The sequence below is a fragment of the Lonchura striata genome, chromosome 20 (assembly GCF_050655825.1).
Source record: "Lonchura striata isolate lonStrDom1 chromosome 20, ASM5065582v1, whole genome shotgun sequence".
Lineage (NCBI taxonomy): Eukaryota > Metazoa > Chordata > Aves > Passeriformes > Estrildidae > Lonchura > Lonchura striata.
Genome location: NC_140722.1, coordinates 8,809,324 through 8,832,937, shown reverse-complemented (window position 1 = coordinate 8,832,937; position 23,614 = coordinate 8,809,324). Strand labels below are relative to the sequence as shown.

General features: G+C 55.6%; 2 protein-coding genes across 13 annotated transcripts in view; both read left to right on the top strand.

Annotated features, from left to right (window-relative positions):
- The first annotated feature begins 663 nt into the window (after window positions 1–663).
- GMEB2 (glucocorticoid modulatory element binding protein 2) lies at window positions 664–16,844 on the top strand. Of its 4 annotated transcripts, none has more exons than XM_077787003.2 (10): window positions 664–814; window positions 3,277–3,445; window positions 8,154–8,251; window positions 8,976–9,106; window positions 10,512–10,615; window positions 11,870–12,027; window positions 13,213–13,284; window positions 14,075–14,212; window positions 14,724–14,846; window positions 15,027–16,844. In XM_077787003.2, exons 2-10 carry the CDS (start codon window positions 3,315–3,317, stop codon window positions 15,671–15,673), a joined length of 1,602 nt encoding a protein of 533 aa, XP_077643129.2. In that variant the 5' UTR covers window positions 664–814; window positions 3,277–3,314; the 3' UTR covers window positions 15,674–16,844. The 4 variants fall into 4 exon arrangements, with proteins under 4 accessions (XP_077643129.2, XP_021383103.2, XP_085413924.1 ...); XM_021527428.3 differs by having other exon boundaries at window positions 665–814; window positions 8,979–9,106; XM_085557798.1 differs by lacking the exon at window positions 664–814 and adding an exon at window positions 1,209–2,175.
- Window positions 16,845–16,980: 136 nt separating this feature from the next.
- Window positions 16,981–23,614, top strand: part of HELZ2 (helicase with zinc finger 2) — a 31,411-nt gene continuing 24,777 nt past the window's right edge. The window contains exon 1 of one of the 9 annotated variants that reach the window (XM_085557759.1): window positions 16,981–17,366. The gene's annotated coding sequence lies outside the window, so the exon portion shown is untranslated. Of the gene's footprint in view, window positions 17,409–18,886; window positions 19,577–19,622; window positions 21,384–21,791; window positions 21,930–23,614 lie in introns of those variants that run through there. The other 8 variants (XM_085557754.1, XM_085557762.1, XM_085557761.1 and 5 more) reach the window with 8 other exon arrangements.

The window sequence follows — 23,614 nt, the reverse complement described above, 5'->3', positions numbered from 1 at the left end:
AGGGGATACAAGAGGGGGACACAAGGGGGGAGACACAAGGGGGGGACACAAGGGGGGGACACAAGGGGGGGGACACAAGGGGGGGACACAAGGGGGGACAAAAGGGGGGACACAAGGGGGGACACAAGGGGGGACACAAGGGGGGACAAAAGGGGGGACACAAGGAGGGGACACAAGGGGGGGACACAAGGGGGGACACAAGGAGGGGACACAAGGGGGGGACACAAGGGGGGGACACAAGGAGGGGATACAAGAGGGGGACACAAGGGGGGGACACAAGGGGGGACACAAGGAGGGGACACAAGGGGGGGACACAAGGGGGGGACACAAGGGGGGGACACAAGGGGGGGACACAAGAGGGGGACACAAGAGGGGGACACAAGGAGGGGACACAAGGGGGGACACAAGGGGGGGATACAAGAGGGGGACACAAGGGGGGGACACAAGGGGGGACAAAAGGGGGGACACAAGGAGGGGACACAAGGGGGGACACAAGGGGGGATTCCCCCGCAGGACCCCGCGCGCGGGGACCCCCGGGCGGCGCGCGCCGCGCCCCCTCCCACCCCCGCCCGGCGGCGGCGCAGGCGCAGAGCGCCCGCCCGGTCCCTATTTCACGGGGAGCGCGGGCCGCGGCGCCCGCGCCAAATAAGTCTCGGTAGCCGGCGCGGGCCGTGCGCCTGCGCGGGGCCCCAGAGCCGCGCGGCGGAGCCCCGCTCCCCCCGGCCCCGCTGCCGCCCTGCCCGCGCCCACCGCCGCCCGGCCCCCAGCGCCCGCCGCCGCAGCCCGAGCGGGGCCCGCGGCACCCCGGCCCGAGGTAAGCGCCGGGCGCGGCCTCGCCCGCCGCGGGGCCTCCGCCGCACGCGCCGCCCGGGTCCCTGCGGAGCGTCAGGACGTTACGGCGGCGGCGGCGGCAGCGCCCGGCCGCCCGCCCGCCCCGCGGCCCCCCCGCCTCCTCCTCCTCCTCTTCCTCCTCCTCCTCCTCCTCCCTCTCCCTGCCGGCGGGAGCGCGCCCACGCGCCCCTCTCCCCCTCCCCGCACCCCCTCCCGTGCGCGCCGCCCGCAACGGGAACCGGGCTGTGAGGGTGGGGGGGACACCGCGGCGGCACCCGGGGCGGCACCGGGAGAGCCTCCCCGGGCCGCCTCCACGTGCAGCGCCCTCCGCCCCCAGCCCTGCAGCCGCAGCCCCCCCGGCACCCCCTCTCTGTGTCCCCCCCGAGCCGCACTCCGGCTTCTTCCCCCCTCCTTGAGCCCGCTCTCCATCGCCCTGCGGCTTCCCCGCCGCTCTCTTCCGGGCAGCCCCCCAGCGCTGCACCCCCAGCTTGTGTCCCCACACCCCCGTGCAGCTGCAGCCCCCCACCCGTGCTGGCTGTGCTGCTCTCTCCGTCTTCTCCCTCCACGTACCCCTGAGCACCCTCTGGCACCCCATGACTCCCCCACCCTGTGCGCCTCTGTTTAACCCCCTGAAGCCACGGCCCCATGCATCCCCTCTCTCTCAGTACCTCTCTGCATCCACACTGCATCCCCCTCTCTGCGCTCAGCCTTGCTGGCTGCCCACAGTGTAGTCTGGTCTCTGCCCTCTTGATGCTGCACCCAAAAATCTCTCTGCTCTCCCAGCTGTGCTATGCTTTTTTTCCTTTTATATTTTTTTCCTCGCTTCACCCCAAATCTTTTCTGCCTGACTCCCCTCGCTGAGCCCTTGACACGCTCTCAGCACCCAGCAAGGTGCACCAGGAGGGATAGGCATGAACACCCTGAGTCCTGGTAGAGCTGGGGTGCTCGTTGTCCCCCTCCACAGCCCCACTGCTGGTGTGTTTTTAGCCACTTTTTTGATTACTTATGTTTTCAGCCCACTTTTTCTCCAGTCAGTGCTGGTTCCTGCCCAGAGGCATCTGACCAACACACGTGGAGTTCAGTCCCGTGATGCTGGGCAGGATGTCTGGGGCATCCTGAAACTGAGTCCCAGCTCAGGGGTGTTGTGAGTGATGCTAATCACTAAGTGGGAGGGGTTTTACCCCAAAATTAAGGATAGAGTGACAACCAAAATTGGAATGGGTGAGCTGGAGGCAGCTGAGCATCTGTGCTGCTGTGAAAACTGAAGTCCTTCTGCTGGTGGCTTTGTGCTGGGCTGGCACAGAGGGGCTATTCCACCTTGGATAGACTGTGGGCTCTGTGGAGGTAAGGAGCACCTTGTGGTGTCCCTGTGGGTTGGGCAGGTGTTTCTGCAGGGCATGAACTTGGTTGTGAAGTCACACTGGACATGCTGGGTTAGTGCTCTGCTCTGGCCGTAGCCTGGGGAAGTGGTGGGAGCCAGGTGGCATCTCTGCTGTGCTCTGTGCCGCTGCTTGGAGTTCTCCATGGGGGTCTGAGCCTGGAACAGCCAAACCTGGATGAGCTGTTCCCTTACCTGTCTCTGTGAGGGCTACACCAGTGCTGTAGGAGATGCTTAATAGGCACCAGCTTCTCCTTACCTGGGCAGCAGGGCAAGGGAGGGGATTCTCCCCCTCTACTCTCCTCAGGTGAGACCCCCACCTGCAGTGCTGCATCCAGCTCTGGGGCTCCCAGCATCAGAGGGATGTGGAGCTGCTGGAGTGATTCCAGAGGAGGTCATGGAGATGCTCTGAGGGCTAGAGCACTTCTGCACTAGAGACAGGCTGAAACAGCTGGAGGAAAGAAGGCTCTGAGGAGACCTGAGAGTCCCTTTCAATTCCTAAAGGGGCTCCAAGAGAGCTGGGGAGGGAGTGCTGTCTTACATCTTTTGCTGATTTATTTGAAATGCACACTTTGAAATAGTTTCCAGATGTCACTGTTTCTACAGGCTTGATGTGCCTTTTTTAATTTGATTTTTTTTTTGTCAGTGTGACTTTGGAGGAGGGAAGAATCCCTGTTTTACTGTGGAGGAGACAGTGACAAGCTCCTCCAACAGTGTGAAATCGTGAGATAGTTTGAAATACATTTGGAAATGCACCTTCAAACTGAATAGCTTCATAGATGGATGCCAGGAACATTCTTTTTTGGACCTCTTTCACACTCTGCCCTTTACCTCCTTCACCCCAGTCCCACCCAGGCCCATCATTCTCACCCAGCCTGCAGAGCATGTGTTGGGTTGAGCTTCTCCTCATCCTTCCTCCTGGGATGGAGCACTTGGGGATTTGCTCATGCCTTCCTCCTTAGGAGCGTGGGGTCCCTGCAGTCCCTTCTCTCCTTGCTCCCACCACACCCAGGATCCTTCCATGACCGAGTTCACCTCCTGACTCTGGGCTTTTCCCCCACAAGCAGCTGGTGACTGAGCTGGTGGCTCTCCTGCTCCAGCCACGATGGCCACACCGGACGTCAGCGTGCACATGGAGGAGGTGGTGGTGGTGACCACGCCGGACGGCGCGATGGACGGCGGTGGCATGGAGGAGGTGAAGACAGTGCTGGTCACCACCAACCTGTCCCAGCATGGGTAAGAGCTAGGGCTGGGGCGTGCTGAGGGGATGTACTGGAAACCCTCCCACACATGGTTGTAGGTTGGGATTTATCCCCCACTGCTTCCTCCTGCATCCCTGCTCACTGCGGGGACTTCAGCGGTGGCCATGGAGTGTCCAATTCCTTGCTAGGGCTTCCCACACCAGGGCTCTGCAGCTCTGTGCAGAACAGGCTCCACTCGTTCCCTCTTTTGAGGTGGGGGGGAAAGACCAACCCCAAATTCCTTTTTCTGCGTGGATTTGCATGTTGGAGTGGATACAAATCCAGTTGGAACAGGACACCAGTAGCTAAATCAGTGTTCTCCTGCTATATTTCATGATGGCTGTGCTAAGCTCTGAACTCCAAGAGACAAGTTTGTCCTCACCAGGTTGAGGGTTGTGCAGCTGAGCTCCCCTTCCCTGAAGATTGAGGAAGTTTGGGGTTGACTGGTGTTTGGCTGAGCTCTGCAGGAACCTCCACTGCCAGCAACAGGAGTGGGAGAGGTGTCCTTGAAACGGTGTTGCCCTGAATGGAGAGGCACTGCTCAAAAAAAAAAAAAAAAAAAAAAAAAACCACAGAGTGAAGGTCTGATTGTTCAAGTGTTGCTGTTTTGCCCAATTTCTGCCTTTTTTATTGGCATTTTATATTCAGGGCTGCTGTTTGGTTAGGTCTGGTCTGTTCAGTGGCAGGTTGGCCATGGCCTAAGAGCCTGGCTGGTACCTTGAGGCCCACATAGCAATGGACTCTGCTTTATTTCTCTGTGGTTTTTTTGGGTGGGGCACACGTTTGTGTGTTTTCTTTCAGTGGGCAGAAAATCCAAGTTCACACCTGGAGCTGCATCCAGGCAGGCTTGTCTGAAATAAGTGGGTGTTGAATGGCTGTTTATTGCTCTTCACAGGGGGTTTGTCTTCTTTTCTCAAACGTGCTTTTGTGTCAGTGCCCGGGAGCTTTGGGCAGGGCAGAAGGTGACAGCTCAGTCCGGGGGCGTTCCCCTTGTGCTGCTTCAGCTGAGATAAAGCCCATTAATAGATGAATTTTTGGTAAAGAATGGGCAGGGACAGGTAGAGATGAGGGCTGTTGGTGCTCGGATAGGCAGGATCTGCCCTGCTCTTCCTCCACACCCTGGTTCTGTGAGTGTTTCCAAAACCTTTTCAATTCCCAGAAGAACGGTGATGGCAAGGAACAAGGTCTCTATTCTTGTTTTCTGTCCCATGGAGACTCCCTTGTCTCCCTCAGAGGAGAAGCAGCCAGATGTGACACTTGGGATGTGGCTGCTCTTGGATGCAGAATGGTTCCTGTTTGTCATGTGGCTTTAAGCCTCTACAGACCCATGTGCAGCATTGTGGTGTTGTCTGGGAAAATGGATCATGCCAGAGGCTGGCTCAATCAGTTGGTTTCCTTTCACTCTTAAGTTCCTTTCCTGTTTTTCTTTGGAAACCTTTTCTCTCCCTCCCAGTGTCCCCTGGGTGGTCAGAAGCAGGACAGCTCCACAGTGCACAGAGAGGAATGCTTTCATTTAGTCACAGCTGTGAGCAGAGATGTCTTGGCCTGTATGTAGAGATTCCCTGAGAGTTTTCCATGCATATCTCTGGAGAAGAGCTCCTGGACAGGCTCTTTGCTCCCCCATTCTTGGGGATAGTGGTGGGTTAATGGAAAGGATGTGAATTTTGGTGTCACAGAGTAAAACCTGCCTGACTCCCCTCACTGAGCAGTGAGGGCTGGTGGTGGGTGGCAGCACAAGCCACCCATGGTCTCTCTGTGGCCTTGGACAGTTGCCCCCCACAGGCTCTGCTCCTCCTGGGTCGGTGTCACGGTGGTGCTAGCTCTTTCTCCCTTTCCCTCTGATTTCCTTCTGCAGGCCCAGCTGGTGTCAGGAGAGCAGCTGCAGGCATGGGCTGGGATCCCTTGGTGTTGGCTCAGTCACAACTCACATGGGGAGCTTTCTGTTTGCCTGGTGTGACACTTAAACCAAACTCAGCTTGGGGGTTGGTGCCTTTTTCTGGTACTCATCTGGGTATGGGTTTGCTATTAAAAAAACCCTCTGTACAACCAATTGTTAAGAGCTTAATTAGTTCATGTGTTCTTAAGGAAAAGGCTGAGGGAAATGGGAAAAAATAATGAGCAAGAAGCTTTTCTCTTTGATCTCTGAGAGGAGAGGATCTGTGCTTGATGCTCTGATAAAGTGCTTGTATTTCTGATCAGCACAGGATTCTGGGGGAGTTTTTTCTCTCTCAAGTTTCCAGGCAAGGCAGGGGCAGAATAGAAAGGAGACGTCAGCCCGCTGAGTTATCTGCACATGCTTTCTTCTCTTCCTCCCATCTGGTTTATGGATCCTCCTGGGGAGGAAGATGAGAACCATCCTCCCCTGCCTTCGTCATGGCAACTGGCAAAGGCAGGGCCAGCTGGGGGGCTGCACTGCTGGGCCTTGAAAGGTAGTTGTGTTTTCCCTTGCATCTGCCTCGGTCTGTTTCCCTGGGATGGGAGAAACAGCATGGAGACACTAGCCTTTTTTTGTGGTTTTCTCTCCTCCACGTGTCCATGGCAGATGCATACTTCAGTTGCCTGAATTTTTCATGCAAGCTGGGAGTTGGTTTGTTTGTTTTCCTCCGGAGGTTAAAGGCGTGGGCTGGGTTATTCCTCCCCATCCACTTGGGCCTTTTGGTCATTTTTCGAAGCAGTGTAAATGTGGTGGAGTTCTGGAGAGAGCTCTGAAAGGTGCTGACTTTTCTGCTGAAGGGTTTTTTTCTGGATAAGTTGGTGGAGGTTCTTGATCTGGAGGCAGGTCAGGGCTGTGGGGTCTGGGCTCTGCATGCCAGAAGGAGGTGCTTCCTCTGGCACCCTTCTGAAGTGCCACTGCTGGCCTTTCACCTGGAGAAATGCAAGAACCCAGTAGCAAACTGATGAAAAAACCCAGGTTAGAATTCTTCTGTTCTTCTGTCAGACTGTCACTCGTGTAATAATCACCTGTGTGCAAATGCCTTAGCTCAGAGTTTACCTCTTTGAGTCCTTTCATGTTACCCTCCCCATGCTCCACCAGGGCTCTGGGCTTGTGGTTGCTGTGAGCTGCAGAGTTGTGTCCATCTTCTGTCTCAGCAGGAGCTGTCTCCCCTCTCTGGAGCAGCATGTGTGAGCTGCTCACCTGGTGAGGCTGAGCTGCCGCCCACATTCCTATGTCTGTGCTGCTCCCCACAGGTACCTGCCCTGCAGCTGCTGAGGGGAGGGATGCTTTGAAGCTGCAGTTCCACCCTGGAGCTGTGTTGGGAGCCCAGAATGGAAAAACCAGTTGCTCTTGAATTTCTTTGTCCCTGTGGCATCACGGGTGAGAAAAGTGGTTGCCAGTGAGTCACTAGGACTGTCTTTTAATTCATCCATGGTACCAAACTGAGGGAGTTCTCAGGTTTATTTTCTCTGTGGAATCTTCCTATGGAGTTTATATGCCAGAGTATGTGAAAAGCTAGTTGTGTTTCTCCCCCTGCCCCTGTGGGTCAAGCTTTCTGCAGCGATTAGTTGGCTTCAGTACCACCAAACATACATCTTAAAAGGAGGGTATACTTAGATTAGGTATTAGGAAGAAATTGTTCCCTGTGAGGTTGGTGAGACCCTAGCACAGGCTGTCCAGAAAAGCTGTGGCTGCCTCATCCCTGGAATTGTTCAAGGCCAGGTTGGACAGGGTTTGGAGCAACCTGGGATACTGGAAGGTGTCCCTGCCCATGGGAGGGGGTTGGAACAAGATGAGTTTTAAGATCCCTTTCAGCCCAAACCATTCTGTGTTTGTATGAGAACCCATTAGGATTGGTTCCTGCTGGGCACTGGCTGTGATGTACAGGTGGATCCATAGGGGCACCAATGTGGGCTCCCTCCCTTTGGGACCTCACCTCCAAAGCCGAGGGGGTGAGGAGCATGTCCCATCCCAGCCAGAAGTGCCTGTTCCCTCTGAGTGTGGGAAGCTCCTTGGAGGGGCTTGGGGCCCTGTATTGCTGTAGCAGAGCTGGAAGAGCAGTGAGGGAGTGGGTGCTGTGCAGGACCCACTGTATGACTCCATGGGCAAAGCACCCAGAGAAGATGGAGATGTCAGCTTGGGGACAATGGAAGCAGCTGGATAGCCAGCTATTAATGAATGTCATGGATATATCAAGTTTTAAGAGGCTCAGAGATTGTATTGCAAGTGTCTGTTACTCATGTTATGTTATCTCTGCTCACAGATCTTCTCTTGGGGTTTGTCCAATTCCTTTATAGTGTCTCTGTGGCTCCTTGAGGTCCTGCTCCCTCGAGCATCCTGCATTACCAGGGGATTCAGCCAGTCCATTGCCCAGACAGCAGCAGCGTATTTCCCACATGTTTTTCCTGGGGAAATCTCAGGCAAAGCTTCCAAAGGTTGGCAGTAACTTCTGAGCAAGGGGCTGCGCTGACAGCATCTCTCCATGCCAGCTCTCCAGCACGGGCTGAGCTGGAGGCAGATCCACAGGGCTGGGATTAAAGGAGAGGCAAGAGAGGGCTGGCCAAGCTGCTGACAGGGGCTTGCCTGCTGTGGAGTTCTTCATCTCCACATGAAAAAATGGAGCTGAGCCTCCCAAACCCAGAGCTGACTCTTAGCTCTTGTGGGAAAATGTGATCTGAGGGACTTCTGAGGCAATGTCTCCACAGGGCATCGGGTGTGGGGGTGGCACAGCCACATGGCTTAAGAATGCCTCTGCCTCTCTCCCCAGTGGTGACATCAACGAAGACACTCTGGAGACTGAAAATGCAGCTGCTGCAGCTGCTGCTGCCTTCACAGCCTCCACAGACCTGAAGGAAGCAGTTCTAGGTAGGTCAGCTCTTTCCATAGCCTCTTCTGCCACCCCAGTGTGGCACAGCCCTGTGCTGGTGTCAGATGGGACAGTCCAAGCACTGTTGTGCAGAGCTGCTGGGGCTCCGGGGTGTTCTCTTGTGGGCCCTGGGGCTCTCTCCCGAGGGTACCAGGGATGCTCTCCCAGCATCCACGGGGCTCGGTGACCAGCAGGGAGCTGGCAGCGGCTGGCTGGGCTGCTGCTGCCCTCTCCTGGTCTGGGATGAGTCCTTGTGTCCGGCCACCCCTGGCTCCTGCCATTCCAGCTTGCCACGGGGATGTCAGTCTTGCAGCAACTTGCTGGCTTTGGTTGCCAGTAAAAGTGAGTTTAGGGAGCAAAGACTGGGCTAGTGTTGACTTAAAACCAGTTATACTTTAAAACCAAGGGTGACTCCACCCAGATAACATCATTCTCTTTTATGAAGAATGGATGACTTCTCGTATTCCCTGTGCTCAGCTGCAGCTGGATTGCCATAAATCTGCCTGGGCTGTTTTGGCTGAGAAATTCGGGTGTTTGGATACTCTTATAGCAAAGTGTGAGTGGTGGCCACAAACCCCAGCACACCCCACCATGCATCATTTTATATATCGTTTTATATTTCTGAGTTTCAAAACTATCATTGCATGGGTGTCTCAGGCATGTGAATCAGAAGCTGTGGCTCATGTTTCTCTTTGATCTGTCTCTTCCTCTGATCCCTGTGAGAAGTGAAGATGGCTGAAGATGAGGACAGTTTGGAGGCAGAGATTGTCTACCCCATCACCTGCGGGGACAGCAAAGCCAACCTCATCTGGAGGAAGTTTGTGTGCCCTGGAATCAATGTGAAGTGTGTGCAGGTGAGAGCAGAGAGCCCAGCACTGGACTTGTGCTTTCCCCTTGCTCATATTGTGAGGTCACCTGGCTTGGCCTGGTTATGATAAGCATTGATCAGCTGCTTTGCATCAGAACCATGTCATGGTAGGAAAGGATGACATTTTCCTGGTGCTGGGTACCTGATATTTGTCCTGACTAAATTGTGTCATTCTGGCTGGAGAGATGGTGCTTAATTTAATGTGTTATTGAAAATTTTAGAAATTTGGGTACCTGCGGTATCTGCTCAGTTGTAAAGTTGATAATTTGACAAATGTATTGATTGAGGACCTACTGAAGAGTTGCTGCTGTGCCCTGGGTAACCCATGGTTAAAATTTACATGAATTCAGAAACATGCCACGAGTGAGTCATTGCTTACATTTGTACACAGCCTAAACAATACTCTGCTGAGGGAGAGTCTCCTTGGGCTCCCAAAGGATAGTCCTTGCCCTTCCCAGCAGAGGTGGTCTTCTCTATCCATGAGGCAGAGGAGAGATGCTGCTGCCTCTTAAAATCTGTCCTCTCTGCACTGAAGCCCTTGTCCTTGTTCAGAGATGCAGTTTCTCATGCAGTAACAGTGAGTTGCTCTATGTTGGTCAACACAGTCATGGAAAAGAGGAGGCCTGGACTTGGGAAATCCTTTGAGATGGGCTGTAATGCAGCTCTTAAAGAGAACTGCCTGGGTCATGGTTGGGCTAGAGGGTCTTGGAGGACTTCTCCAAGATCCACCCTTAGTGATTCTATAATTCTATGATCCTTCAGGTTGCTGATAGGTTCAGGCATGTCTGGGTGTGTAGGGCAATAAAAGAAAGGGAAAAGTTGGCACGGTGTGTGCAGCTCCCTGAAGCTGGTTTGCAGTAGCAGTGGGTGTGCACGGCCAGAAAGGCCAGAGGTTCCCTGATACCAATGGTTGGGCTTGGGAGCAGGAGGTCAAAGACCAAGTGGGCTTTTTCTCTCTCCCCCATGGGGCATAACATGCCCCTGGACCCAAATGTTAGCAGTGCAGCCCAGCTTTCACTGAGTCTGTTGTTAGTGGGAGCGTGAGCAGCTCCCTACTGTTAATGAGACTTTGCACAAGCTATGGGTGTTTTCCCAGCTGTCCTGCCTGAGCTGGGCAAACTCACACACCCCTGAAGCCTTGGCTTGGAGCAGCTGTTAACTAACCATTGGTGACAGCAGTGTTTGGCTTTAATCTTTCTAACTTGGGCAGTGTTCTGTGGGGTGGGGAGTGCCTGGCAGCCTTGTGTTTTGGGGGTGTTCAGTACACGTGGGGGCTGCAGCCGCTGCTGGGCACTGGGAAATGGCACAGACTACAGCTGAACCCTGCTCACAGGGCACCCTTGGCTTGTTTATGGCTCATGGCATTGATGTTGCACCCCTGCCTTTTGCAGTTTCATGATCACCTAATCAGCCCCAAGGAATTTGTCCACCTGGCAGGCAAGTCGACCTTGAAAGATTGGAAGCGGGCGATCCGGATGAACGGGATCATGCTCCGGTTAGTGCCTTCCTTTGTGTCTCTGGACACTTCTTTCTGGGGGATTGTGGGGTGGAACAGAACCTTTGCAATGGCAGTTTTGCTGCTGAGGGAGAAAATGAACCACTATAAACATTTGTCTTAATGACAGCCGGGTCCCAAATGTGGTCAGTCCAATGGCTTTGTTCTGTCCTTGTGCCTAGAGAATAATCTGGGGCAAGAAATACTTCTCTGGCCCTTTCAGGGCTTGAACCACACTGAGTTTCCAGCTGGTGTAGGGACATTGGAAATTTTAATGGCTGTTGGTGGTTGGGCCATGGTGTCTGTGGATTCTCAGCATGACTCACCAAATGAAATCAGTCTGGTCATCACCAATGCTCTGGTTGCAGCACTCCTGCTTGACATCGCTTCTAAATAAGTCCTTGGCAAAAAAGAAAAAAAAAAGCTTCTTTATTGCAAACATTTCTCTTCTCTAGTATTAACTACAGTAATTCAATTCCTCTATGGTCCTTCTGAACACCAGCCTGAGACTGTGATTTAATTAAAGTCTTTCTCTGCCTTTGGGCAGGATAAAAAAGAATCACCTCTTTCCCCAGGAATTGTCAGTGGTTTTGTGCTCTTTTCACAGTGTGGCATTGCCTTTCCCTGTATTATTCTGCTTCAATGCAGGCATCTCCTGTATTCCTTTTAAGCAGCTTTTGCTCCACATAAATTTTGCATAATAGGTTTAGGCTTTGTCAAGGCAGGGCTTTGAGAGGGAGAAAAAAGTTTCAGGGGAATGTCTGAGGGCAAACCCAGCAGCCCATGGGAGCAAATCTCAGGAAGCTTAGGTGGTTGTTGGCCAGCAAGACTTGGGGATGTTTTGGAGATAATGTTCTTGGTTTGGAAGATCCCATGTTCCAGTTTTGCCACTCCCTTTGAATGAGATGAGAAACCTGATTTTAGTTTATAAATATGGTTATGTCCTATCTCCTTTCGAGCTATAGAGTCAAAAAGGCAAGAAAGAAGCTCCCTGAACTAGACTTCTGCTGATCCTTTGTTTGGAAGCTGTAGCTTTGGATGGGATGTGCTGGTGGCACCAGATAGGAGCTCTCTCTTCCCCTTCCTTCTTCAAGAAATGAGTTAAATCAGTCCCAGTAAGGGCTCCTGTTGGATCTGCCTGCTCTCCTGGTGTTTTGGGACTCAGAAGTTTCGGGTGAAGGCTGCCAGGAGCAATCTTGGAGCTCTTAGCTGTTGCTGATGTGCCTGTCCTTGTGCTTGCTCCCTGTCTTTCAGGAAGATTATGGACTCAGGAGAGCTGGATTTTTATCAGCACACAAAGGTCTGTTCCAACACCTGCCGGAGCACCAAAATTGACCTGACAGGAGCCAGGGTGTCCCTGACCAGCCAGACATCAACAGAGTACATCCCTCTGACTCCTGCCTCTGCTGATGGTATGTGCAGCCATTCCTCACCCTCAGCAGGGCCTTGACACATCAAAGCTCACCAGTGCCACATAACCAAGGTCCCTGAGGCTGCCCCATCCCTGGAAGTGTCCAAGGCCAGGCTGGACAGCACTTGGAGCAATCTGGTCTAGTGGACCATGTCCCTGCCCATGGCAGGGGGTTGGAATGAGATGAACTTGGAGGTCCCATCCAACCCAAACCATTCTCTGATTTTATGAATTTGACCTATAATTACAGGCAACTGTTTCATTGGAAAGCGTTCTAATTTCCAAATAATTCTGTATTTAACTCCTTTTGCTCCTGAGCATTAAGAACAGCCCTGGCCCCACACCCCAAGCTCCTGGTGGTGTCTCTGGGACAGGATAAGCCCCTTGGCTGGTTCTGCAGAGCACCCATCCACCACATGCTGGTATAGTGGTGAGGAAGCTGATGCACAGCCCAGCCCACTCCAAGAACCCGTGTTAAACATGAGCTCACCAATGGGAGATGTTTGCTAGCTGCTGAAATAACCAGAGCCCTGAAAGCTGTGGAGTAAAGCAGCAGAGGGACTGGATTTAATGGCTGCAACTGAGCGTTCCAAAGGCTCTGCACAGCTCTGTGGGGCTCTGGCCAGATTCCCATCCATCCTGCTCCTGCGCACGGCGTGAATGACGCCTGTTCCCCAGCTCTATGGTAACAAAACTGCTGAGATTTGGCAGAGCTGGAGGGAAAGAGGGATCCCCCCTGCATTCCTGTGCAGTGGGGGGCTGCTCTTCCCTTGAAGGCTTTAGAAATCCTCCAGACAAATGGTGGCTGGATAAAAAGGGCTGCCAAAACAATCAGAGTCTCAATCTGTTTGACTTTTGCCCTGAGCGGTGCTGGTGTATTTTCAGGGGGGAACAGGAGGGAAATGCTGCTCTCAGGCATGTGTTCTTGTGCTGCAAAGGTTGCAGGAGCAATCCCTGGGGATTGCACTTTAATGTAGGAAAATAAGTACAGCTGCCACAGCAACCACTTGGGCGTCTCTGTTCAGCATTGAGATCTGCATTCAAACAGATGTGATCCTCTGCAATATAAAGGAGAACTCACAGAAATGCAGCAAGGGAGTGCTTCCTTTGGAAACAGCCTGTGAAAATACAGGTTAAAATGAGGACCTGGGAATTTTTTTCCCTTCTTTTTTGCTATTGGTTGCAGTGAACGGATCCCCGGCTACAATAACCATAGAAACATGCGAGGATGCCAGCGATTGGAGCACCAGCATTGGAGGTATGGCTTGGGATCCTGCAGGGCTCCTGTGTGCAGGAGATGTGGGGAGAGAGGGAAGCAGCAGGGTAAGGAGAGGAAGGACCCTCTTACCAGAGCAATCTTGCAAGAGCCTCCACTGGGATTATTCCTTCTCTGCTGATGGAATAGCACTGTGTTACATCCCACCGGTGTGTGGGCTGGCTGCACAGCCTTGCAATGAAGTTGTTTCCAAGCACCAACACATCAAAGCCCAGGCCAAATGTGGCTCCAGGGAAAAAAATTCTTCTCAGAGAGGTCATTAAATCATTCTCCTTGGTGCTATTGGGGTAGCAAGAGGACACAGTCTCAAGCTATGTCAGGGAAGGTATAGGTTGGATATTAGGAAAAAATTCTTCACCTAAAGAATAATAAAGTACTGGAATTGTCTTCCCAGGGAGGTGGTAGAATCATCATCTCTGGATGTGTTTAAAAAAAGACTGGACATGACACTTGGTGCTATAGTCTAGTTGAGGTGTTAGGGCATAGGTTGGACTTGATGATCTTAGAGGTCTCTTCCAACCTCATTATTCTGTGATTCTGTGATACTGGCTGTAGCAAAGTGTCCTGTTGGTGTGGGACAAGGGTGGGAAGAGCGTATCCTCATTTGTGTCCATGCTCTGGGTGGGCTTTGCCCCAGCCCTGTGACCTCAGGGGTCTCTCCCAGCCCAGCAGGACTGCACCCCTACAGGGGTATCCACAGGGAACCCATAGCAGATTACCATTAAACCCTGCTGAGGATTTTGAAGTTCTCCCTTGCTTCCTCTTTCTCCAGATGACACCTTTGCTTTTTGGCAAGGTCTGAAGGACAGTGGTCTCTTGGAAGAAGTGATCCATGAGTTCCACCAGGAGCTGGTGGAGATTATGAAGGGCTTGCAGCAGCGAGCACAGGATCCCCCGCTGCAGCTTGGGGGTAAGGACCTGGACACGGGTGGTCAGTTATCTTGGGAGAGGGGCTTGTGGATTTTTTTATCCTTAGGGATATCTGTATGGCACACATAGCTCATCATGAAAAAATCTAATTTCTGGCTGATTGGTGAGGTTGGGCTTGAGGATAATTTAGGTGACCTCAGTTTTCCAATTCCCCATGCCTGGGGCTTCCTCTCTCTGGCATTGGGTCTGGACAAATGCTTGGCTTGGGAATTGAGGTGGAATTTAGGCAATTGGAATAACGATGCAACGAGCAGCTACTGTGCCAGCAGATTGCTTATCACCCCTGCTAGGCAAGAGAGGACTGTTTACACGACCAGTGACCTCTTGCCCTTTCTCATGGCTTCTGCCTTCTCCTCTTCCCCAGCCCCTTACATTAACCTCCCACAGATTTTGGCTCAGCTGGACATGTTTGTTGTGTGGCTTTTGCCAAGCCACAAATAGTTTACACAGGGAGTTTTGCTTCCTCAAAGATTCTGTGTCTTGTTTTTAAGATGCTGTTTTACTCAACAACGTAGTCCAGAACTTTGGGATGCTGGATCTGGTCAAGAAGGTCCTGGCCAGCCACAAGTGCCAGATGGATCGCTCGAGGGAGCAGTACACGCGGGATTTGGCAGGTATGCCCTGGACCCAGCAGTGTGGCACCGGACATTGCTGCCAGCGCCTTATCTTTTGGGCTGAGAAAGTGGGGGTTGTGTTGAAGCCAGTGGTTTTAAACCAGCCACACCAGGCCTTGCCACAGACCTCTGGGAAGCTTGTCCAGGATCCAGGCTGAGCCAAACCTCTTCTCTCTCCAGCTCTGGAGCAGCAGTGTGACGAGCACCGCAAGCGAGCGAAGGAGCTGAAGTACAAATCGCAGCATCTCAACAACGTCCTGATGACCCTCACGCCCGTCTCTGTTCCCACGCCTCTGAAACGCCCCAGGCTGACCAGGGCCACCTCTGGACCAGCTGCCATCACCTCCCAAGTCCTGTCCCAGCCAGCACAGCTCACTGTCACCCCCGGCGTGCCAGTGTCCCAGATTGCCAATCTCCCTCTTGGCAAAGTGGTCTCGGCCCTCCCTCCTTCGGTGCTGGGGAAGAGCCCGGCCCAGCCCCCCGCTGCCAGCTCCCCGGCCTCCCCTCTGCTGGGGGGGTACACGGTGCTGGCCTCTGCCGGCTCCACCTTCCCCGGCACGGTGGAGATCCACCCGGACGCTTCCAACCTGACGGTGCTGAGCACGGCTGCGGTCCAGGACGGCAGCACGGTGGTGAAGGTGGTGAGCCCCTTCCAGCTCCTGACGCTTCCAGGACTTGGCACGACCATCCAGAATGTGACACAAATAGCTCCCAGTGGGAGCACGGTCGTGACTGTCCCGTCCGGTGCCACCGAGGCTGCCGGGGACGAGCACGCGGCCGCCGCCATCGAGGTGACCGCAGTGGCTGATGAGGCGGAGCAGAAGTGAGAGGGGGGACTTGCCTGGAGGGACGCTGGCCGTGCCACTCTGGGGGGAACTGCCTCTTCTCTGGCTGCACTGTGGGGCGAGGAGTGGTGTCATGAGGGGCACGGGCTAACAAGACTCAGAGCAGCTCGTGTTGGGAGCAAGGAGGTTCAGGTCAGAGGGAAGGAGGGGGGAGCAAGGATGCCTGGAGAAGGGAAAGGCAGAAATGCTCTGCTTTGTTTGGAGGAGGGAAGAAAAAAAGAGCTTATTTTTTTATAAAGCCTTCCTCCCCTGTTGTCTTGGAGTAGTTTTCCTGCTCTGGATCATCAGCCCAGCCTTGTTGGCTGGCACAGCTGGAGCAGTGTCCATTGGAGGAGTGGGCAGGAGGAGGGAGAAGGTGGTAGCAAAAGGAAGCTGCCGAGGGGTCTGATGTGCAGGGAGCTGGCTGCTCCCCATCCCTACGGGCTGCAGGAGTGGAGAGGGATGCCAAGAGCAGGAATTCTGTGGATGTGTACAATCGTTGACACCAGGAAGGGCTCTGGCAGCATGGGCACAGCCCCTTGGAGGTTGGGTTTTGTGCGTGACACTGGCTTTGGGTGGCAGGAACAAGTGGGAGCTGTTGTGACAGTGGGCATGGTGGTTGCCCAGGTCTGCTGGGGAAGAAGCAGGAAGACAGGAACCCAGAGGACTGAGAAGAGCTGTGACTTCTGAGGATTTAGGGTCTTTTTCTAGTTTTCTCAAAAAAAAAAAAAATCCATTATTGGGATTTTTTTAAGCCAATGGCGATTTTTAAGCAAAGCCCTGGTTGGGAAGCTCGTTCTGCATGGCAGAGCCATGCTGCAGAGCGCGCAGAGCTGAGCCCCACGGCTGTGCTCCAAGGAGCTCACACTTCCTCACGAGGGCAGACCCTGCTGTCCCCAGTCCCCAGCACCCCATGGGAGCCGGGCTCTGCCATCCCCTCCCTGCTGGGTTCAAGCAGCCGTTCTGTAACGGGGTGGTCAACCCCCCAGTTCTCCTTCAGCCACCCCACTTGCTGTGACTCTCACCAGGTCCCATGCCAGGGCCTGTGTGTCTCACAGTGTCTCTGGCTGGAAGGAGTCGGGTGCTTGGAGTGTTGGGGTTTCTCCAAACTTGATCTGACAACAGCAGCAACGACAGGTCACTTTATTGAGTAATAAATATTTTTTTGAAAGAATGTTGCTGGTGTATTGTGTTTTCTATGTCCAGGTATAACAGCTGGGATTGTGAAATGGGGTAAAGGCAGGACAGGAACACACTTTATTAAATATAAATGTATGTGTCCTTTGTGTTCCCTCTGGCCGTGGGTGTGCAAGGAGCCTGAAATGTGACTCCAAAGTCTGGTTGTCCATGGCACGGCTGGGACGTGGCTGCACCCAGTGCTGATAACCACTGGTCCCCAACCTGTGGTTAGGAGAGTTTTGACACGTAATCAGGAAGAAAAGTGATCTATTCCTCTGAAGCATTAGATTTTGTTTCGTTTTGGCCGAGACTCAGCTGAGGCCACAGCTGATGAGGAGGAGTCCTGCCTTATCAGAGGTTTTTCCCTCCCAGCTGGCTGCTGCTAAGATATCGCCGTCCTATCTCTGTACTTGGGACAGCAGTAGCATGTCAGACTGAGGACATATAAAGGGTTGTGATCACCCTGAGCTGCCTTTTGCCTCTCTAACGTGAGCAGCAGTGCTGAGCCACACCTGAGGTGGGTTTCCAGCCCAAATTCCCCCCTTCCTGTGCTGCAATGGTGAGTGAATGTCCTGCAACACAGGGACACCTTTCCTCAGCAGTGGCACAGCTGAAAAGCTGTGGTGCCTTTGCCCAGCCCTGGAGAGCTGTGGGTTGAGCATACTACTCCAGCCCTCTCTGCTTTGGCCAAATTCATCTGGGTTATCCAGGGACTGTGGGAGAGGGAATGATCGGGAGGAAAGGGGGCAGCTGGAGAGACCTTCTGCCTCCTTCTAGGTATCTGAGAGGTGGCAGTGGAGTGTGGGATGGGATGGGATTTGTGTCAGCTCTGTGTTGGTGTGGTGCAGCAAGGACCGGGGCAGAGCAGGGCAAGCAGGAGGCAGCAGCTCTTCTCTGGCTCCGTGCACCTTTACCTGCCCTGGCGACTATAGATCACATCATCGGAAAAGCATTCCCAGCGTAGGTGTACTCTGCCCTGCAAAGCAGCGCTTCCTTGGGATGTAAACAGCTCCCAGAGCAATAAAAGCTCGGCAGGCAGATTTGGGCTGGTGCAATCCTCCCCTCCCTTTGCAGCAGCTCTTGGGGCAGCCAGTCGGGGAGGTGCCGGTGGGACAGCCCCGTCTCCCTCGAGAGACCGCCTGGGACGTTCGGGGATGCCCCGGTGAAGTGCTCCTCTCCTGGGGTGGCTGTGCTGCTCCCGGGTGTGCCGCGGTGCTTCCCCGCCCGGCCGAGGGCAGCCGGGGCCTTGCAGAGTCAGCAGCTCGCGGTAGGATGAGGGCTGAGAAGGAAAAGCAAAGAGGGGAAGTTGTCTGCAGAGATTGTCAGTGTCTGGATGAGTGGCCTTGGGCTGGATGCGGCCGTGGGCGATCTGGCGACATTCCCTGGCCGGGGGGAAGTCCCGTATGAGTGTGGCACTAGATCCTGGTCTCGCAGCCCTGGTTTCGGCAGGGGTGGTAAAGCGTGGCTTGTGGAGAGCACATCCACCTGTGGATCAGCTGTCCCTCCCCACGGTGCTGAGCTCTGGGGCTCTGCAGGGGAGAGCCCCCCAAGCCCCCCCGGGGGGCTGCACCTCCCACTGTGGCTGCCGTGGGTGTCGTGGGTGTCGTGCATCCCACAGCTGGGACACTGCTGTGGATCCCGGCGGGTCAACCTGCTCTGTGAGCCTGGGGTCCCTGGGCAGGACTGGGCTTCTCAGCACCCATCCTGGCAGCCTGGTGCTGCCGGCACTGCCTTCCTGGGGTCCCCGTGGTCTCTCTTGGGTGCTCAGGCTGAGATCTGCTCCCCTTTCCTCCCGTGGGGAGCACAGGGCCGCTCTGCTCGCAGCCGGCTGTAGAGGACCCGCACCCAGAGACAAAATTATGTAAGGGCTGCGGATGACTCATGCCAGGTCCCTGCTTTCCCCTGGATTGTGCGGTGATGGAGACTCAGCCCCTTGCATTTTCTCCTCCAGGTATCCACGGGAGCAGAGTGCAGTTTTTGGGAAAGAGCAGAGGCTCCCACTTCCCGGCAGCACCGTGGGCAGAGATTTGCCACGGTCCTGCCTGGCAGCTGCCTGTGGGGTGCCAGGGAGGGGGGGCTGTGAGAAATCCCTGATTCCTCACTCTCTGCGTCTCTCTGGGCAGGTTAGGGCTGTTACCGGGACAGGAGATGCCCCAGCATCCTCGCGGGAAGGCTCTCCCAGCTCCCAGCAACTTCCTCGGACAAGCGGGGGGGTGCAGCGCACAAAGGGCACCGTGTCTGGCGCTGGGGCGGGGAGCAGCAGCGATGGTTTCCTGGGGAAACCGCTCTGTGACCGTCGGCCGTGTCCCCTCAGGAATGGAAACCGAAACTCAGGGCTTTCGACTCGGTGTTTGTTTGTCTAAAATCGGCAGATCCTGGGTTTCGGTTCTCCCCCGCCCTAATGCTGTGGATGTGGTGACGCTGCTTTGCCTCCTCCCTGCTCCAGCCGTGGCTTCCTGCGCTCCTCCGCAGCGATGGAGGGACGGCAGAGCCGGCGGCTCCCGGGGCTGCTCCGCTGCTCCTTGTGGCGTGATGAGCAGGGCCGGAAGCTTTATATAACACAGTGAAAGCTGTTTGCTTCTAGGGCTGCGGGGAAAATATCCCATCTGTAAAATCAGTGAAACCGCCAGATATCCCACCTGTGAAGCCTCAGTGCCAAGGCTGTTCTGCTTGGGTGAGCTGGGCACTGCCCGTCCTAGCTCGGGCACCTCAGGGGAGTAGTGCCAGGTATTTTGTTTGTTTTTCACTGTTGTCTGGTGCTGTCACAGAGAGCTTTGCTGTGGTTTAGAGTCAGGGCTGCAGAGAGGGGGATTCCTGCCCCAGGCAGTAGCAAATGGGGATGGACTCCATCACTATGGACCACTCCGATACCGGGGCTGGGCTTTGCTTGGTCACTCCTTCCCAGGCAGGGATGGGATTGGTGCTGCTCAAACCGTAAGAGTTCCCATGGCAGCTGCAAGGACAAAGCTGGGGAACCCTTTCCCATCCCCTGGATGGGAACACTGAGCACAGGGGCTCCATAGGGTCAGATCCTGCTGTGAGGCTGAGCCACCCACTGCTCCTCGCTGGCAGAGCACAGAGTGCAGCAGAGCTGGGCAGGTGGCCCTGTGCAGGTGGCCATCCTGCCACGGGTCCAGCAGTGACCAGGGTGTTGTTGCACAGCCCTGGTGGCTTTGCTGCCCAGGAATGTCTGGTTTCCACAGCCACACAGTACTCTGCTGGGATCCATACAGTGCCCTCTGCTCCAGTAGGGTCCATTCAGCACCCACAGGCCTGGGCTGCCCCACTCCTCTCCTTGGTGGGAAAACCCTTTCCTTGGCTCTGCAGGGTGCTGCTGGACGGGAGCAAGGTGACAGCTCCCTTTGAGGCACCCAGTGGCTGCGACTGCACAAAGCAGGAAGGTCAAAAACATCATTTCTCTTCCTCCTTCCACCGGTGTTGACAAACATGCCAGAAACTGGTCTCTGCCCCTCCTTCCTTCCTGCTCCACTGCCGTGCCCCACAGGCTGGCTTTGTGTTTCCTCCTCCCATTTGCTTTGAGGAAGAACTTTTTTTGTCGCTAAGGGTGGCTTTGTGTTGAGGCGGCACCGACATGCCCATCAATTGCTGGAAGGATTGAACAGGTCCCTGTCAGCAGGGACACTTTGCCTCTGGGGCCTGCGATTTTTTTACAGCCACTTGTAGCTGGAGGTGTGTTCGTTTTCCCTGGTTGTTTCCAGGGCTTGCAGCTGGCTTCTGGCATGAAGACAATTGCATTAGGTGGGAATGCTGGGGCTGGACCTCAGTGTTTGGCACGGCACCTGCTTTACAGGTCAGGGCTTTCTTAAGTCTTGTGTCTCGGCTGGCGAGATGCGGGGTGCTGTTATGGTTTCCTGGAGCTGGGGCTGTTAGAGGAGCTTCCTGGGATTTTGCTTGGGGGTGTGTGTTTTGGGGTCATATCGGGTTGCAAGGTTTTTTGGTTTTGTGTGTATTACCGCACATTTGCCCCATCACCAAACCGCACAGGGGGAGGGCTGGGATGAGATGCTAAGCTGTTGTGGGATGGGTTTGGTGAAGCGCGAATGGGCTGAGAAGGAGCTCCACAGTCCGGTGCTGAGGATCCCTCACTTCTGAGCATCAGCTAATGCTGCTTGTGTGGTAACACGTGCCCACAAACTGGGGTGCGGGGTGTTGACCCCCGGCTGTCGGTGCTGCCACAGTAATACACGATGCAAATGAGACTCGGCTGCTGCTGGGGGTGGATTTGGGGTTTGAGGGTTTTTTTTTGGCTCGAGGCTGAGCTCTGCAGCGGGTGCATCGCGCCAGGCAGGGAACCGAACGGAAAACGAAAGTCATGATGAACAGAAAGGAGGACAGCGCTCTGCACCCCACCCCCGGCCCCCGAGCCCCGTTAAAAGCGAGGCTGCCGGGGGCGCTGGGCTAAGGACCGGGACTACCGCTCAATATTCACTTAAAACTACGGTGCCACCGCTCCCGACTCTGGACCGAATCTGAGCGCGGGGAATCCCGACCTGCGGGTGAGCAGGAAGGACGGGTGAGCAGCGGCCGCGGGAGCGGCTGCACTTGGGGGGACAGGATCGCGGGGAGACTCGGCCCCCGATGCGCGGGGATGCGGGGCTGGGACAGGACCGGGGTGTGCGGCTGGTACCCCCGGGAGCGCCCGTCCCGTTCGCTGCGCGATGCGGGTGATTCTGTCCCGTCGGTGCCGCTACCGGTACCGGCACCGGCTTCTGCTGCCCTGAATGCTGCTGCCCGCTCCCCTTGGTGCCCCTTCCCCCTGGTGCCCGGCCCCCCGCCCCGCTGCCTGTCCCTCTTGTCCAGTGCCGGGTCCCCCGTCCCGGTGGCGGTCCCGGTGCCGGCTGGGGCTCCCGTCAGCGCCGGTGCCGATCTCCCCCTCCCGGTGCCCGTGCCGGCTCCTGCTCCCCCCGGTGCCGGCGGGCGGGGCGGGGCGGGGCCGCCGTGATGCAATTTCCGCGAAGTCCGGCCCCGGTTTGAATGCGGGGAGGCCCGAGAAGCGAAACTGCCGCCGGCGGCGAGCCCCCGGGTCCCCGCGGGTCCCCCCACCGCGGCGGCGGCGGCGGTGAGAGCGGCGGGGGGCGTTCCGGGGGGAGGGGAAGCTCCGAGGATGGGCGGCCAGCGGAACGCCCTGGGGGGCTGCAGGAGCGAGGGTGCCCCCGGTAGCCCCGCAGCGAGCCGTGGGGTGCTGCCGGGCGTGCGGGATGCTGCAGGGCGTGCGGGGAGCGCATCCCGCTCAGCCCCTGCCGCGGCTCGCAGCGTCCCTGCCTGCGCTGGGATGCGTTCGGGAGAGGAGGATCATAGCCGGCGTGCAGGTTTTGAGGTGCAAAGCCCTGTTTGGAGAGTGGGGAGAACCCCGGGGGTGCACAGTGCTGCCTTCGCTGAGCGATCCCCGACAGAGATATTCTAACCCTGCTGCCGCCTCAGAACTCCGGGGATGGCATCTGGGAGCTCCCGATGAACTTCTTACAGTTGGATAAAAGCAAATGCAGCGTCCGGGGGTCCACGTGTCTCGGGGCTCTGCACACACTGGAGGGGCTGTGCCTGCACACACACTCGGGCAGCGGTGTCACGGCGGTCACTGCAGCAGCCAGGCTGGTAGTGCCGGCTCTTGGATGGGATGTGGAGGGAGTTGTCTGGTTGAAAAAGGCTGGGAAAGGGGAGCGCCAAGAACTTTGGAGGCTGTTTTTGCACTGGAGGGAGATTCCAGAGGGGTGCGGCTCCGGTGCAGCCAGGAGGTTTGCGGGTGGTGGGGTGGCACTGGCCAGCTTCTGCCAGGCAGCTCCTCTTCCACCGTCTCCACACCCTCCCGGCCAGCCTGGCTGCACTGATCGCTGGTGGGGTGCTGGAGATGCTGGGAAGATCTTGCACCGTTGCTCTGAGTCCTGCTTGTAGCTGTAGAAAAACTTCCAAGGGCCAGTGCTTGGCTAGGTCTGCTAACCGGGGTGTGGGGCTGCAGCCCCCCGAGGCACAGTGTCCCCTGTCCCCATCCCACTCCCAGCACGCTGATCCACGTCACTTGCTCTGTTTGAGGGGCACTTGGCTTACTCCAGCGTAGCGCGTTGCCCAATATTCTGTCAATAATTAACAAAGCCAAGAGCTCAGAGAAGGGCCACCTTCCTCCTGCTGGGCAGGATGGGTGCGGAGCGTTGGGATGCAGGGGCACAATGAGCATTTCTCTACCACAGCCGTGCTTCCCCTGGCCATTTCCAGGGAAATGTGATTATCTCTGGCTGCAGCGAGCCCTGCAAGGTGCCTGCCAGGGACGATGCTTGGACACAGCATGGCCCGGCCCTGACCCAAAGCATTTTCCTGAGCACGGAGGAAATGCCATCAGCGAGGCCATGGTGTGCTCTGTTTGGGTTTGGTTTTTGGCAAGGCTGGACCAGAGCTGGGCAGAGGGTGTGTGGGGCTGTGTTGGTGGTGCCTGGGAGAGAGGCAGAACTCGCAGAGATGGGGCTGGGGGTACAATAAACCAGCCTCTGTCTGTCATGGTTGAGTGGCTTTAAATGCCAGGTTGAGCTTTTCAGGAACATTGTAAAAATGGTTGTTTTTTCTTGAAATATACAAAATTCAGCTTGTAAATCATGGTCTGTGGCTTGCTGGTAAATACCGCTCTCCTTCCACTCTTACCTTCCCTGAAGCATTTGGATTTTGCCCCGTTGACATCAGTTTTATTCCCAATGGGACAGCTGTCTTAGGGCAGAACTCCCTGACCTTCCTTGTGTCTTGCATCTTCTTCCACCCGAG

Bases quoted from the DNA above. Each gene is read 5' to 3' on its own strand.
- GMEB2 (XM_077787003.2), top strand. From the start codon at position 3,315: ATGGCCACACCGGACGTCAGCGTGCACATGGAGGAGGTGGTGGTGGTG. The intron at 8,252-8,975 runs GTAGGTCAGCTC...GATCCCTGTGAG, and splicing joins CCTGAAGGAAGCAGTTCTAG to AAGTGAAGATGGCTGAAGAT. The intron at 14,847-15,026 runs GTATGCCCTGGA...TTCTCTCTCCAG, and splicing joins GTACACGCGGGATTTGGCAG to CTCTGGAGCAGCAGTGTGAC.